General features: G+C 41.6%; 1 protein-coding gene across 5 annotated transcripts in view; it reads right to left on the reverse strand.

The window, feature by feature from the left end:
* Nucleotides 1–16,915, reverse strand: part of TMTC4 (transmembrane O-mannosyltransferase targeting cadherins 4) — a 61,669-nt gene that overhangs the window by 32,317 nt on the left and 12,437 nt on the right. For 2 of the 5 annotated variants that reach the window (XM_036831535.1, XM_036831534.1), the window contains one exon: nucleotides 13,602–13,689. In XM_036831535.1, the coding sequence (XP_036687430.1) occupies nucleotides 13,602–13,689 (88 nt within the window). Of the gene's footprint in view, nucleotides 1–13,601; nucleotides 13,690–13,786; nucleotides 14,684–15,004; nucleotides 16,029–16,049; nucleotides 16,866–16,915 lie in introns of those variants that run through there. The other 3 variants (XM_036831538.1, XM_036831536.1, XM_036831537.1) reach the window with 3 other exon arrangements.

The following is a 16,915-nucleotide window of genomic DNA, read 5'->3' on the forward strand; positions in this document are numbered from 1 at the left end:
TATCTACCGGAAGGGGCAAGGAACTGACGAATCACAGAACCACAGTGTAGGAATAGCTGGAGCGCTCTTGGAGGTTGTGCCTATAATCTCCCTTGCAGTGATGGGAAGGCCGGAATCCCTTCCAAGATGTTGCCAGCAGGGGGCCACGGGGCCTTGACTTCAGGAACGTCAGTGATGGGTGTCACTTTCCATGACAGCCATTTCGGTTTTAACTTTGGGTCGCGTAACACGCTTTCTTAGAGCGAGCCCACGCCAGCCTCCCCCCACCTCCTGCTGCCCTAGAGCAGTGCCCCTCCAACAGCCCAGGTGGCACAGTGCCTGGGAGCCAAGTTCTCTTTATCGCAAACCACTGTGTATCGGAACATTTAGTTCCATCAAGCAAACTACGGATAATTTCACTTGTAGAAATTAATTACGTTTTATATGTAACACCAAGAGATCACAGTTATGAGACACAACAACAGAGCCCTGTTACATTAGACGTGACTGCGCTGGGGTGGTTACATATTTATTGGAATTTATTATTATTTTTTGGCCCCGCCGCTTGGCATGTGGGACCTTAGCTCCCTGATCAGGGATCGAACCTGCTCTCCCTGCATTGGAAGCATAGAGTCTTAATCACTGGACCGCCAGGCAAGTCCCAGGAATTTATTATTTTCTTTGGGCATTTGGTAGCAATCATTAGCAGACAAGTGTTCATAGACACCAAGGCTTTAAAAAAAAAAAAAAAAAAAAAAAGGCCAAAATAACCCAAGCTAACGTATTAGTTAATTCCTTTTAGGATATGACTTCAAGAAAGGCCTCACGTGTTTTAGCAGGTGAGCACAAGGGTCCAGCTGGCAAAGCAGAGGTGATGACACTCACAATGCACCACGCCAGAGCATGGGTAGGCCCATGCCTTCTGACATACGACGGTGACGGATGGAGGGTGACAGCGTAAGGCTTGTCCTCTCCACCCTGGCGTACGTGTGTTCACTTAGCCCTTCCTCTGGTAACACGTCGTCCTGAGTCTGCGTCCAACCACTTCCAGGATTTTCTTGTATCAGCAGTTTATATGCAAATAGAAACCCTAAACGAACCCATTAATTACCATGGGGTCTCCTCCACAGGGTAAAAGACACCCCAACCCTAGCTCCTATGCTCCTACCGGCTCCACACCTCCCTGCATGGGAGATGGCGTTGTAGGCTGACCTCAGCCATTTGTTTGCATGTCCACCAAGCGTTAGGTTCAGTAGTTCACTAGAAACCAAACGGAGGGACTTCCCTGGTGGTCCAGTGGTTGGGACTCTGCACTTCCACTGCAGGGGGCATGGGTTCGATCCCTGGTCGGGGAACTAAGATCCTGCAAGCTGTGCAGTGCGGCCAAAAAACAAACAAAAAAAAAAAAACCAAATGGACTTCTCCCTTCCTCGCCCCTTTACCTGGATTTGATTTTTTAAGCTTGTACTCCCACAATCTGTGTTCATACCTCTTAAGGAAACATAATATGATTTCCCAATGTAATGTTCCCCGTTCTTAACATTAAAAGCAAGTCCCTTGATTATTTTACATTTCTTCCTAGAAAAACTGAATTAGCTTGTGTTTTACTTGACTGTAAGAGGGATTAATTTCCCCCCCACGGACCAGTGGTTTTGGATTGGAAAAAAATTCCCAGTTCCTCCATTAAAACACCCAAAGGACTGCTCTTGAAAGCACTGCATTAACGCAAAGTTAGATTACTACAAGGCTGTGAAAGTGATGGGCTCACGTTCCACTTGTCTGGAATTTAAAATGGATTTCTCCTTAGTTGGCTAAATCAGAGATTTCACTGAATACAGAAAAATAACATATAAAAAACACAACCTTCAGGTTCATTGATAGCCTTCTCCCTAATCTCACCCCATAATTTCACCACACTTCTCAAACCCCAAATTTCTGTAAGGGACTCAGACTCCCTCCAACTCTCAAATCTTTATCACAGCTCTTCTGGGACAGCCCTGCTCTTTCATTTTCTCTTATACTTCTGATTTTGTTCAAACATGTCCAGTGTGGAAACGTGCGAAAGATGAAGATGATTCTTTGCTAGAGAAGTTTCTTCAGTTTCAGTGTTTATTAAATATGAGTGTCACTTCTCAACAGTGGCAATTTCAGGGATCAGTTATAAACCCAGTGATGGCTTCACATTCAGAAAACCAAATTCGAGACCGCCACTGTCCAAGAGGAGGCATGGCAGTTACTGAGCAGCTGAAATTTACCTCTTACCTATTGAGATGTGTTGGAAGGGTCAAACACACACCTGATTTTGAAGACTCCGTATGAAAAAAAGAATGTTAAACATTTCATCATTTGTACACTGATTACATGCTGAAATTATAATATTTTTGATATATCGGGCTAAAAATGTATTGTTAAAATTCATCTAACCTGTTTCTTTTTATAATGTGGCCAGTAGAAATCTTGTTATGACCTGAATGGCTCACACTGTATTTCCTATTGCACAGCACTGTTTACACCATGTGCTGAGACCCAGCTCATATAAGAAATGATCTGCACAGCTGTGTTTGTATTCCAAGTCTGCCTTTGAAAAACTCGGAAAATACGAAATAAGTTGCCTATTTAAACCCAATTCTTTCTCCCCCAATCCCTACCAGATTAGCACTTGATATGTTATCAGGAGTCATAAGGCTAAGCATGCACACACACTTCAGTTTTCCCACAATCCAAACTAGAAAGCTGGGTAAAACTAATACAGTTGACTCTTGAACTGGAGATTCAGGGCCCGACACCTCGGTTTAACTTCACAGTCAGCGCCCCATGTTCCTCGGTATCCGAGGTTCCACATCCGCGGATTCAACCACTTCCGGTCTTGTAGTACTGAAGTGCGCACTGAAAAAAATCCGCCTACAAGTGCACCCGTGCAGTTCACACCCATGTTGTTCAAGAGCTAACTGTATTTGTAAACTATTTCATATAAATCAAAGGGGTCCTCTTTACAAATGTGTTGTATATAGGTGCATGATAAACCAAGGCCAACCTACACAGCATTGATAAAGTGTTTCTAGTACTGGGGGCAATCAAGAAAGGCCTCATAAAAATTAATCAACTGGGAAAGTGGTCCTGAGTTTGGGGACAGCCCAGCCTAGCAGACTTCTAGTAATAAGACCTCCTCCAGCACAGTTTTACCCATGTAATTCCCCAAATTAAGATTTTCTTTTGAGTATTAGTTTGTCAAGGTGACTAACGCTAATAATTGCCAATATATACAGCTAATCTAGATAAATTTGGACTTGTGTTTTTGTATGTTTTTACTTAATAACTAATGCAAGCTACTCTTTTATTCCCAACTTTGAGCATTTTAATAAGGTAACTGAAACATAACAGGAAGCCACCTTGCATACAGTTGGCACTCAGTAAATATTTGTTGAGTCAATGGTTTCATTTATTTCCATGTCTATTAGAAGCCTTATTATATTACTATATTTTGAAGGCAATTATGAGATGGAATTTAATAGCAAAAAGTTATTAATTTGTTAAGGTGAACAAATACAGCCAGAAGTCGTCTTTTCACTTTTAATTTAGTCTTTGAACCCCCTCACAATGGAAGAATCTCCATCATATAAGAGACTCCTTTTCAAAATAAATTATTATTTTTTAAATTTATTTATTTTACTTTAATTTTTTTGGCCGCACCGCGCAGCTTGTGGGAACTTAGTTCCCCGACCAGGGATTGAACCCGGGCCCTCGGCAGTGAGTGTGTGGAGTCCTAACCACTGGACTGCCAGGGCATTCCCTAAAATAAATTATTTTTTAAAAATTACATAAGTAATATTAAAAAGGCATAAGAGAAACTGATTATTTTAGTTTTAAATTTAGAATTAACTGTTAAAAACAGTAAAAATAAATCCTGAGAGGCAGATATCGCCTCCAGTGCAGTTGCATTTATGAATTATTTTTATTCAAAAAAGTCTTCCCCAAATAGGGAATTCTAACTGGTGCATAGCTCTGTGTAAGCATCTCAGGCTCAGACAGAGTTCTCCATCTCATCTCCATCCAGTCCGCTAAATTTTAAGCACCAATGACCCAGGAGAGGAAATTTTTTAAAAAACCCTAAAAAGGTATTCTTACACCATGCAATATCTCTCATCACTTAAGAACACAACTAGGATAATTGTGCAGCATTTGCAAACATCAACACTTTATAATCCAGAACTTAATAAAGACTGGTTTAGAAAGTGTTTTGTTTCAGTATATGTCTCTGTTACCTGAAATAATCCAATCACTTAGGTAAAGGGAGGCAAAGGCTAATAGGCAGTGGGGATGGGGGTGGGGGAAGGAGCACGGGGGGGAAAATAAAACACCCACATGCACTAACAGAAAGACACTTGTCAGTGCCAACACCCACAAGTGCCAACAGATGTGATCAATTTAATGAAGCGCTGCGCCTCGGATTTGGCACTGCTTTCAAGTGGGAGGCTCTTCTTTCAGAAAAAAGCATCACATTGTAGAAGCTACCCTCTTCACCACTCGATGCCTGGCATCTCTGCTGCCTTAAAACTGGCACGGCGTGGTGTGTGTGTGTGGGAATCACTCCGCCCTGACAGGTGGCCCCAACTCCCTCTGCCAGAGCGACACAATGAGCGTCAGATTCTCGTTCCAAAAGTGGGAGCCAACCAAGCAGTGCTTCCACCCGCAGAATGAGAGAAGTCAGACACTGCCGTCCTAAAATACAGTACTGTTTTGGGAGAATCGAGCAATGTACGAAACATGAAAGAGAGAAAAGAGAACACACATGAATACTGATGTCACAATTCAGACGGCAACGACCCCAAATCTAAAAACAAGTGTCCTAGACTATGTGAGTTACACGATTGCCCGAATTTCTTTTAAGCTGTGTAATTCTAAGTCAAAGAAAAACATGTCTTGAATCACAGTGGAAAACAGGAGGAAATGAGACCCCAAGAATCAAGAGTTATCCTGTTTTAGCTGCCTGAACTATGGTAAAGAGAGCAACACAACAAATAAAGTTTAAGAACTTAGAACAGAGATTTGAGATCTTGTGTTTCATAATAGTTTAGAATTTTAAATGGTTATTCTAGGTTTGTAGCAAATTCCTTCCCCTCTTGAAAAGATTCTCTCCTCCCCACTATAAATGAGACTACTGAAATTTCTCTTCTTCGTCCGAACTCCCATGAAACAATATTTTAAGGTATTAGTTTATAAAAGAAATTGTTTCTGGCTATTCTATCAAGTTTATCGTGCAAAGAGATTACCTGTTTCCAATCCAAAATATGTACTAGGCTTTAACAAAGAGAGAAATGTTGATAGGATGTCCTATCATTAGAATAATACTTTTTGTTTCGGGCATTCAGAAAAAATAACCAGTGCACCATCAACTTCATCTGATTTAGTGTTTTTCTTTCTTTATTTTTTTAAAGAATAATTATCCTTTCTTTATAAGGATATTTTCTTATTTAAAAAAAGATTCTGTTCTAAAAGATCTTGCTTGGAGATATTCTATGTAAGCACCAAAAAAAAGAAAAAAAAAAAAAGAGACCGACAGAAATGTTACATGAGATTTTTTTTTCACTCTCTAAAAATGCTAGGATTCCAGAGGTTAGCACAGAATTGCCTGTTAATAAACTCAGGCAGTTAAAAATTGTCCAGAGCTTTATAATACAGATGCTGCATCTATAAAGAAAGCTAATGAGGTTATCAAAAAGAAACGTATCCTCTGAAAGAGCTTTCTAACTAGTTAAATCATTAATTTCAGAGCACTCAATTTTTTGTTCCCTTATAAAAAATACTAAATCTGTTCTTCTGTAAAAACCCTTTCTTAAACTTCAAGTTTATGAGTAATGAATGCTAGACCTTTCTTTCAATTTATGTTCAGATCCAAAAAGAACAAAGACCAGGTCACTTTAAACGTAAGTTTAAACAATAAACAGCGTTTATTATTATTTGTATCCAATAAGTACCGGACTGAACTTCTACCACAAAAAAGTTTTGATTCTCAGCTGCACACTTACAAACATGTGGGCGACCCGAGTAGCTGGGGCGAGGACTCATTGCTGCCATGACACGTGTTTGCCCTTGGCTTTTTGTACAACCCACACTGACGAGACAGCAGAAAATAAAGACGTGTGACTATTTCATAGGGTATCTCAAAGTCCAAATGAAAATATATACACCTGAATGTTCATTAGTATCAAGGGTCCTGCTTTACTGCACTGAAGGAAATTTAATAGAGAGTAGATAAGAGAAATTAGCATTTTAATACGGAACTACCATATGATCCAGCAATTCCACTTCTGGGTATTGACCCTAAGGAAACAAAATCACTACTTCGAAAAGATATCTAGATCCCCATGTTCGTTGCAGCATTATTTACAACAGGCAAGACACAAAAACAATGTGTCTATAGACAGATGAATAAATAGAGAAAATATGTACACACACACACACACACACACACACAATGGAATATTACTCAGCCGTAAAAAGAAAGAAACCTTGCCATTTGCGACAACATGGGTAGACCTTGAGGGCATTATGCTAAGTGAGATAAGTTAAACAGAGAAAGGCAAATACTGTATGATCTAACATATATGTGGAATCTTAAAAAAAAAAACAAAAACACAAAACTGAACTCACAGATACAGAGAACAGATGGGGGAGCAGTGTGAAATGGGTGAAAACGGTCAAAAGGTACAAACTTCCAGTTGCACGATAAATAATGAGTCCTGGGGATGTAATGTACAGCATGGTGACTATAGTTAACAATACTGTATTGTACAGGGCTTCTCTGGTGGCGCAGTGGTTGAGAATCTGCCTGCCAATGCAGGGGACACAGGTTCGAGCCCTGGTCTGGGAAGATCCCACATGCCGCGGAGCAACTGGGCCCGTGAGCCACAACTACTGAGCCTGCGCGTCTGGAGCCTGTGCTCCGCAACAAGAGAGGCCGCGACAGTGAGAGGCCCGCGCACCGTGATGAAGAGTGGCCCCCACTTGCCGCAACTAGAGAGAGCCCTCACACAGAAACGAAGACCCAACACAGCTAAAAATAAATAATTAATTAATTAATTTAAAAAAAACCAAATACACAATGAGATGTGTGATAAAAAAAAAAAAAAAAAATACTGTATTGTACATATGAAAGATGCTAAGAGAGTAGATCTTAAAAGTTCTCATCAGAAGACAAGAAGTTCTGTAACTATGTGTGGTGATGGATGTTAGCTAGACTTATTGTGGTGATCATTTCACAACATGTACATATATCAAGTCATTATGTTTTACACCTAAAACGAATACAATATTATGTCAATTATATCTTCATAAAAAAGAAAAAATAATAAAATGTACATTCCACGGCAAACAAACAAAAAAAAGAAATCGGCAGTCCCCAGGTTATAGCCATCAATTCTGCATAAATGCACTAAGAAAAGAAGGGGATACTTATTGAGTGCTTGCTCTGAGGTGGTCACAGGGAGGAAAAGAGAACAGGGAGGAATGGAGAACCAGAGCACTCTTCTCCTTGAGCACTCTAAATAATGGACACTTCCTTTCAATCCAAATACACTGAGCTCTAAGCCCTTCTAGGGCAAAAACTATGTCTCTGACACAGGGCCTGGTACAGGATGCCCTTAATGTTTGATTCTTCATTGGTAAAAGAATGAATGACCCAAACTGATAAGCCTCTATGTGATTCTAGAACAGAATCAGAAACAGTGTCTTATCATGAATGGGTAGGGTTATTATTGCTTCTTCTCTGTGAAGGTATTATTAGTTTTGAAGCCCTTGCTCAGCTTAAAAAAGGACTCTCAGCCCCCATATTTATGAAACTGAACATTAACATGATGTTTAAGAATTAGTCCAGAGAGTTGTTCTCTATAAAAGAAGTAGTCTCTGTTCTAAGCCTGTTGAAAGAGGACGGAAAATCTAAAACACAGAAGAGTTGCTGAAACACAGTGACTATCCACAGAGACCAGGAAAGGCGCTACCAGACTTCAGCAGTGGTTCCAGGGTATTGAGACAAAGGGGGATTTTGGAGTTGGGGAGCGGAGGGAGGAGGCTGGCAGAGTGGAGGGGCTGTTCGGTGCTGCCCGGCTGAGCGGAGCAAGCGGGACAGGGCTGGGCATCAGGTCCCAGTGTCCTGCCCTGCTCTGCTGCCCTGAGGTTACAGCAGGTGGGGCTCAGGGCACAGGACCTTGTCAGGAGGGGACAGAGAAGTGCTTGAGGTGTGGCTAGTGAGTTACTAGCCAGCTTCCCCCAAGCTGGCTAGTAACTGAATGTTAAGTCTCTCTCTCTCAAGAATCAGGCATATGACCCAGCAATCCCACTCCTGGGCATATATCCAGAGAAAACCATAATTCGAAAAGATACATGCACCCCAACGTTCACTGCAGCACTATTTACAATAGGCAGGACATGGAAGCAACTTAAATGTCCATTAATAGAGGAATGGATAAAGAAGATGTGGTACATATATACAATGGAATATTACTCAGCCATGAAAAAGAAGGAACTAATGCCATTTGCAGCAACATGGATGGACCTGGAGATTGTCATACTGAGTGCAGTAAGTCAGACAGAGAAAGACAAATACCATATGATATCACTTATATGTGGAGTCTAAAAAAAGGGTGAGATGAACTTATCTACAAAACAGAAATAGAGTTACAGATGTAGAAAATAAACTTATGATTACCAGGGGGTAAAGGGGGAGGGATAAATTGGAAGAACTGGGATCAACATATAAACACTACTATATATAAAATAGATAACTAATAAGGATCTACTGTATAGCACAGGAAACTCTACTCAGTACTCTGTAATGGCCTATGTGGGAAAAGAATCAACAAAAGAGTGCATAGATGTATATGCATAACTGATTCACTTTGCTGTATGCCTGAAACTAACACAACATTGTAAATCGACTATACCCTAATTAAAAAAAAAAAAAAAAAAGAACCAGGTCACTCTGTGCCTCAAGACCAGCAACGAACTTGGGAGATAGAATTCAACCGTTCCCTTGATAGTCTGTGATGTGGAAACAGTGAGTGGGCACTGGAAATAACAGTGAAAAGCAACTCAAACGCTAGAGAGTGCAGTTAAGGGATGGCTGTTCTCCTCCATCAACTTTAAACTCCCAAGAAAGAACGATTATGATCTGCAACTCAAAGCCTGCGTGGGCAGGTGAACACAGTCAGAGGACAGAGAAGACACAAAAGTCCACAGCCAATAATAACTTTCCGGGGCAAGACACTGAGGCCTGGCTGTGTGCAGACAGGTAACCTCCTGTAGCTTTGCATTTTCCAAAGACTAAACAAGCTGCGGGTGACGGCAAAGGGCGGTACCAGTCTGGAGGTGGGTTCCTTGGTCCCACTTTAATCGACTCTTTCCTTTTCCTAAAGGGGGTTCAAGTGCATGGGAAGGTGGGACAGCCTGTAAACAAGAGGTCAACGGAGAGGCTTCTTCAAAGGCTTCCTAATCGATCTATGCATCTTCTTACTGTTCCAAGTAACTCAACCAAATGAAAATCTATTCATATTCTTAAAGGCTTTCCACAAAAGCCATGCCTACCACTGCCACAGGTGTGCAAACATTAAGTATTTCCAGGTGAGCTTTCTCGAAAACATTTATGTACTTAACATTAAAGGCCTATAACAATCTCTTTACAAAATCTCTTTCCAATTTAAAAGTAAACATGCTATAAATGTTAAAAGAATGCTACCAGACCAAAAAAGAAAGGTTATATTGCTACTAAGAGTTAATATACTAGAGTTCCATTAGTACTAAAATATACTTCACCAATTTCTCATGAATCAAAGTATTAACTGAAACAACATCATATATTAAGCACTTTTTCCTTTGGTATCAGTTTCCAAAGGCCTTATTTTTAAAATCTATCTTTTGTGTGGCTGGCTCTTGGAAATAATTTTATAATTTACAAACGAATGAAAAAGAGACACATAGTTCGGAATACGTACATTTGTGAATTGGAACACAGAAAAGGTTAGCAAAAGGATCCAGGGAAAGAATATAACATGTCTGTAGTTTTTCGCCATCCTGTGAGGACACTCCATTAAAGGAGGCTAATAAATGCATCAGTTCACTTGCTAGATGAATTTTTAGTCTTCTGATAATTTTTCCATCATTTCAAGAAGAGCAACCTTTAGAAGTAGTGAGAAATTTTATTACATCTCCTAAATGATGTGTGTTCGAACGTTGAATCTATCAACATGTAGTACATTCTTCAAAAAGCTCTTTTGATTTCTTTGAAATCCATTCAGAATAAGGGAGAGTTAGTTTAAGGGAAGATATGTTAAAATTAATAAAATGATACTGCACCAAACTTTTGAGATGTCTATGAGAAAAGCCAACAGACTTAATTTTTAATTTTCTTCAAGAAAAATACAACTACTGATAAGTTGTTATCCTACCTAACTGCAAATTCAGATTTAATTGCCATCTTAAGAACACAATATAACAATACAAATACATAAAATAAAATGCAAACCCCCCCCCATAACAATGCAAACAATACCACTGTTTGTAATGAATACGATGGTGAGAAGTAAATGAACCCGCTCCCACTCCCATTACCTATGGAAATGGCTGGGGCTGGTGCAATTCCCCATCTCCCACCCCCAGATCCCTGGGGGCTGTGTGTCTCTTGGGAGTTTTACAATCATCACAGGTGGGGAGATCCCAACCCCAGAAGAGCTGGACATGCCTTACTGCTAAGTTAACTTTCAGTCTTGGGAAGAAAAGTTACTCCCACTATTTTCTGTTCTTGAAGCTGTTCTATTTAGCTGTCCCCAAACTCTCTGCCGTATCAGAAAAATGATGAGTCACAGGAAAAAGTGGTGGTATGATAAAATAATAATAATAAAAGAGGTTGGGGAGTGGGTAGGTATGACCAAGTCCTGAGTGAGCATGTAGGTGTGGGCCCACTGGAGTCACCCTCGCACTGTGTCTTAGAGTCGCAGGTTTGAGGGAACAGGTACTTTGAGATATACAACCTGAGCCCTGTGTTCAGCTGTACAGGACAGGATGGAGGAGGGGCGCTTCCCAATCTACCCTTGGAAACTATGGATAGTTTCATACAGATGTTCTAGGTATATAACTATGAATACCTAGAACATCAAAACAGCATAGCCTGTCCTAGAAGAGTCTGCAGTCCTGCCTAAGTCTTTTTGTAGAAAAAACATAAAGGGTTAAAAGTTATCTATTGCTCTTTTTAAAAAACACCTTTCGTAAAGAACAAAAAACATATATAAGTAGAGATGTTGATATAGGAACTCATGTCTCCATCACTCGGCTTCAACATTGACTCCTGACCAGTCTGGCTTCAACTAAATGCCAACATGCTTCCTGCTTCCTCTCAGATTATTTTGAGACAAATCCCAGACTTTATACCATTTCATCCATAAATATTTCAGCATGTGTCTCTACAAGAAAGGGATTGGGTTTTTTTTTTTGTTTTTTTTTTTTATTTTTGGCTGTGTTGGGTCGTTTCTGTGCTAGGGCTTTGTCTATTTGCAGCGAGTGAGGGACACTCTTCATCGCGGTGCGCGGGTCTCTCACTATCGCGGCCTCTCTTGTTGCGGAGCACAGGCCCCAGACGCGCAGGCTCAGTAGTTGTGGCTCACAGGCCCAGTTGCTCCGCGGCATGTGGGATCTTCCCAGACCAGGGCTCGAACCCGTGTCCCTTGCATTGGCAGGCAGATTCTCAACCACTGCACCACCAGGGAAGCCCGAAAGGGATTGTTTTTAACACATACGTTCGATGCACTATCACACCTAACATTTTAACAATTCGTTAACAGAACTGAATGGACCTCCTGTTTATTTTTCATGATTGTTTTGACAGGCTTGCCTCGCTGGTCCCTTGAGTACAGGGAAGCAGAAGAATACAATGTAGTTGGCGCAGGCTTTGAAGTGAGTTAAGACTCAAAGGTGAACCCAGTTCTGCCATAAATAGCTGTGTGATACTGGGTAAGTTACATAAACTCTGAGTCTTACATCTAAAAAACAGGGAAAGTAAGTCAACCTATCTTAAAGACTGTAACATAATTAAATGAGAAAAATATACACACACACACATGTGCCAGTAGATAGTCAATAAATGGCAACTATTATATTAACAGCGAACATCTACCTTCATAAGTAAAAAAACTTCCTGCTGGAAACTCCCTATTACTCTTTACTAAAAAACCTTTTGGAAGCACTAGGATGGTGACAGTTACCTGTCTGTCATGTCCCAGGGGCTGGCAAACTTTGCAAAGGACAGGGCAGTAAGTACTTTAGGCTCTACAGGCCAGGAGGTCTCTGCTGAAACTCCTAACTCTGCAAAAACAAATGGATGTGCCTATGTTCCAATAAAACTTCATATATAGACACTGAAATGTGAATTTCATGTAACTTTTAATACGTCACCAAACACTATTCTTGTGGGATTTTTACCCCCAATCATTTAAAACCAGAAAAAATCATTGTCAGCTTGGGGGCTGGATTTGGCTCATGGGCCCCTGTTTACCAACCCTGAGTGACCCCACTTCACCAGCCCCAGCAGACACAAAATCCTGAAGGAGTGGTCTGCCCTTCCTTATGAATAAGACATCAATTTACCGGAGGAATCCAAGTACAAGCATTAGTACATGAACAATAACATCAAGGCCTGGCAGGGGACTGAACCTAAGCTTTGAGAAATACTGTGGAAGAGACTCACGGAAACCCAAGTACACCAGCGTCCGCTGAAACGGCCCTGCTTGAGCATTCCATACAGATCATCCCTCTCACTTTCCCTTTTCTTCCCCTCTTCCCCCCAAATATAAATTGACTGTGACATATAAAGAGAGTTCTACAGTCAGGAACTGACTTTATAACAGAAGTTGAATGCATAACACCGTTGCTGGGGTCAGCATGTACAAATGCTACGTAAGTTGAATGTACTGTATCCAATTTCCACTACAGAGCAATCTGGAAGGTATGATCTGACTTGGAGGGAATCAGAACCCAGATGAGTAGAGCTATACAGGGATTCTCCTAGAACTCTATCAGTGCACGGCTGCACTGCTACTAATGACCAGGCAATTCCCCTCCCCTCCACACACGCACAACTGGTCATGTCAACTCTGTTGTTTCCAACAACGACTTTCTCTGTAAGTATCAATGACGCAACAATGAAAAAATAAGAACCTCACAGTTCAGGTGCATATTCATAGCTACACATTTTACCATTTTTCAAGGTTTTTCGCCAACAGGTTTTAATAAAAAAAAAATAATAATCATAAGTTTTTTCCCTCCCCCTTCAATTTTGCTGGAAATAAAAACCACAAAAATCAATCACAACCGCTTCAGCACCAAGAGCAGAAGCTCTGGGTTTCAGTACCCAACAAGGTGCTCCCTGAATACAGTGAACATCGAAGCACAAGCCTTTGTGTTATTAAGAAAGCAATGGAGTTACAGACACCACTAAAAAGAGCTGACATCTTTGACCCACATTCCCTCAAAGCGATAAACTTATATAAACCGACATTTTCCCATCTGTTAGAACACTGCTCAGCAGGACAGAAACACGAAGAAGATGCAAAATTAAGAAGGCAAAATGTCATGCTTACTTTCTTTAAGTGCTTTACAGTAGCCAAGGAAAGATAACAGAAAAAACAGGGCAGCCAGGAGGTCTGCACAGCCGACAACAGCAGCAACCTTAAAAGAAGGGGCAGAAGAAAAGATGTATGTAAAAAACATTTAAACAAAACCTTGGAAATACAAAAAAAATTCCTTAGAAATAGAAAACGAAAACCTTATCAGACTCGGCCATCTATTAAAACAATCCCTGCAACTGTGACGCTTCCCTGTGGTCTGATCTGACAACTGATTTTCTTTTCATTTTTGGTCTAGGACTTGGGTCAGCCACTTCCACAGGAAGGCTGGGTTGGCTCGAACCCAGGGAAGGTTCTTTTGTGGGCCACACGCAGCCAGTGATGCCCACGGGCAGTGAAAGCCCGTCACTCAGCACGCTGCGCCCGCAGCTCCAGAGGCCTCTGCTCTGATCAGGTCCCCACGGTGGGTTTTCAACTGGAAAATGATAGCAGCTCAAAGGGCACGATATTTAAAAAAGAAACCTTGATTGGAAACATGAAGGAAAGGTGGGAAGTCCATGTTACAAGTCATCAGGCAAAGAGGATAAGACACAGGGATAACGTTCAAAGCTGCCTCTGCCATCCTTTCCTCTCTTCAGACCAAAACCAATGAAGTGGGTTAACCTGGAAAGCAGAATGCTTCAAAAGTGGTTGATGAGTAAGATGAAAAAAGGAATACAATTTCTACCATTTCTTCCCCACCCCCTCATTTTCTACATCTGACGACTGCCCTTCTCTTCCCCACCTTAGTGACAATGAAGCAATATAAAATCTGTGCTTCGTTTCTTTGAAGCTGATCACTCCAATAATTGCTTTCCAGATTTTCATGGCAACGAAAGACCCAGAATTCCACTCCTGAGTATTGGTCTAGATTACGTGGCATTCTTGACTAACTAGCACCTGGATGGGACATATGTCAAACCTTTCACTGTGATTCTCTAGGTATCGCTTTAATGGCTGGGAAGTTCATCTTTTCTTAAAGTGAGATATATGATAAGTCAGACACAGAGTAAAGACTATCCTACAAATGGAGATGAGAGAGTATACAATGAATATGAAAATTACTATATTTACATACGATTCCCAGGTGCGTCTACAAGCAATAGCTAAAAGGAATGCCTTTTAGGAGCAGTTTCCTGCTACGCTGGTTAGATAGGACGTACTGAGGCAATCATCCATTCCGATGGTGAACTGCTGACGGAGGGGCACGTGGCAGCCCAGGGTGTCATGCAATCGCTAAGAAGATTGACAGCTGAGTCCAACCTGTGAATGCCACGCACATGAAACAACCTCCCGGTAAGGAAGCTAAGGACAAACAAAGGTTGAACAGATCTGGGCCAAGTATGCCAGCATGCCAGAGGGTTAAACGGTACAATTACCTCATGAAGGCAGTGCATATGTAATCAGACTTCTGGAATCCTCTGGCCTGTAACTCACTCACTCAGAGACACAGTGAAATCGGGGATGCAGCGAGACCCAACACAGAGCTGGGCACACAGTGGGTGCTGGGTCACTGTCCGTTGCTGTGTGAATCCCAAAGATGCTTCTGTAAACATTGGGAGGAGGCGGGGGGGCGGAAAGCAGCGGAGAGAGGACACAGCAGCTCAGGGTGAAGCAGGTACGGGCTCTGCAGCCCCGGGGTGAGTGATGGAGGGAGGGGCGGGTGCTCTGGGCCTCCCATCAGGACCAGAGATGGGTGGGAGCTGTGGCTCTCTACAGGCCCTGAGGATGGCGGGGAATCCCAAAGCCTTTCAGAGGATAAAGTGAGCAAAGCCAACCCAGAGAAGTGTATCTAAAAAGGTCCTAGAGCAAGGGGGTCGAGGAAGCAGGGGCTGGGGGATATGGAGGGTCAGGGAACCAGGTTTCTTGAACTGAGTGAGGGGGAGGGAAGTGGTTTGGATAAATACCAGGACTAGGGGCCAAAAAGGCCAGCCTGAACCACTTGTTATCTGAGTGGCTGAGGTACATTAAAGACTCCCACTAACGTATATAATATTGTAAATCAGCTAAACCTCAAAAAAAAAAAAAAAAAAAGACTCCCACTAAAATGAACTTTAAACATCATAAACTCATTTTTAAAGCAAATAGTCTGCCTTTGGCTAACTGAAGATACTCCCAAGTCTTAAGCAATGTACGTCACATCGTCTGACATGAAGAAAAACAAGTTTTAAAAAGTATGGCAAGTGTTTCAGAGTAAAGAGTATTTAGTCCTTCAATGAATTTTTGGCATAGTAATTAAAGAGAGATTTCATAGAAAAAAAATTTTAAAGGCTACCCAAGGAGGCACTGAGTTTAACTGTTTGGGGAATGGGCATGGGTACGGAGAGATTTTATTTTTCTTTTCGGATACTTGCACATGTCTTTTCAGGCAAAGTTATTTACAAAGCCTATTTTTTTTTCTTACAAATAACCTGAAGCACTCACATCAGAGTTTTCTAGAGAAGTCATTGCAACTCCGCGAATCCGTACAGCAGGAGGTGGTGGCGTTTCCCCACAGGGAACAATTTGCCATAGAAGGAATGAGGGGAAGAGGAAAGGGGGAATGTTTCACCATCTAATTCCTTCAGTGTTAAACTCTGGGTTCATTGGATGGGCAGGGTTATTAAGGAGACCCAAGCTTCCCTCTTTGACACCCGAATTCAAGCGATTTGAAATGTTCATCAATGCTTGGTGGAAAAGGAAAACCTACGGTAACACTGGTGTCCTCAGGGAACTCCCTGGGGCCTCCATCCTGGTCTCTAAACAGACAAGGGGCAAGGAAACCCCCTCTCTTAGCTCTTCTCCCTCCCTTGGTGATCCAACCCACAGCCCAGAGCACAGGGTGCTTCCTCAGTACTGGCCCAGAAAGCTCTGAGGAACTCTCCTTCCAGGGTTTCCTTGGGTGGGCCTGGTTTTTGCTCACTGTTAAAGTGGGTTAAATGTAGAGTGGGAAATAACAGCGGGGTATAGAGAAGATGAAACAGTCAGTCAAATACTGACTATTTGCCAAAACGAGGAAAGGTGAACATACAAATGATCTGTTTTAGACATGCTATTTTTCCATGACCCATAACTTTTTCTTGCAATTTGAGTTTGAATGGCTTTCATGGAAAGGAGGGAGAGGAGAGATGAAGACATTTTTCAAATATTCCCTTCTCTCCTGTAGCTGGACCTCCCTTGGGTTAACATGTTCCCACATTGCATTTAGCTGGGGTGTGTGTGTGTGTGTGTGTGTGTGTGTGTGTGTGTGTGTGTTTGCACACATCCAGTTATACTTGTTGGCATTTCAAATTTTTCTATAAACTAACTTC

This window comes from Balaenoptera musculus, chromosome 18, assembly GCF_009873245.2.
Source record: "Balaenoptera musculus isolate JJ_BM4_2016_0621 chromosome 18, mBalMus1.pri.v3, whole genome shotgun sequence".
Taxonomy (NCBI): domain Eukaryota; kingdom Metazoa; phylum Chordata; class Mammalia; order Artiodactyla; family Balaenopteridae; genus Balaenoptera; species Balaenoptera musculus.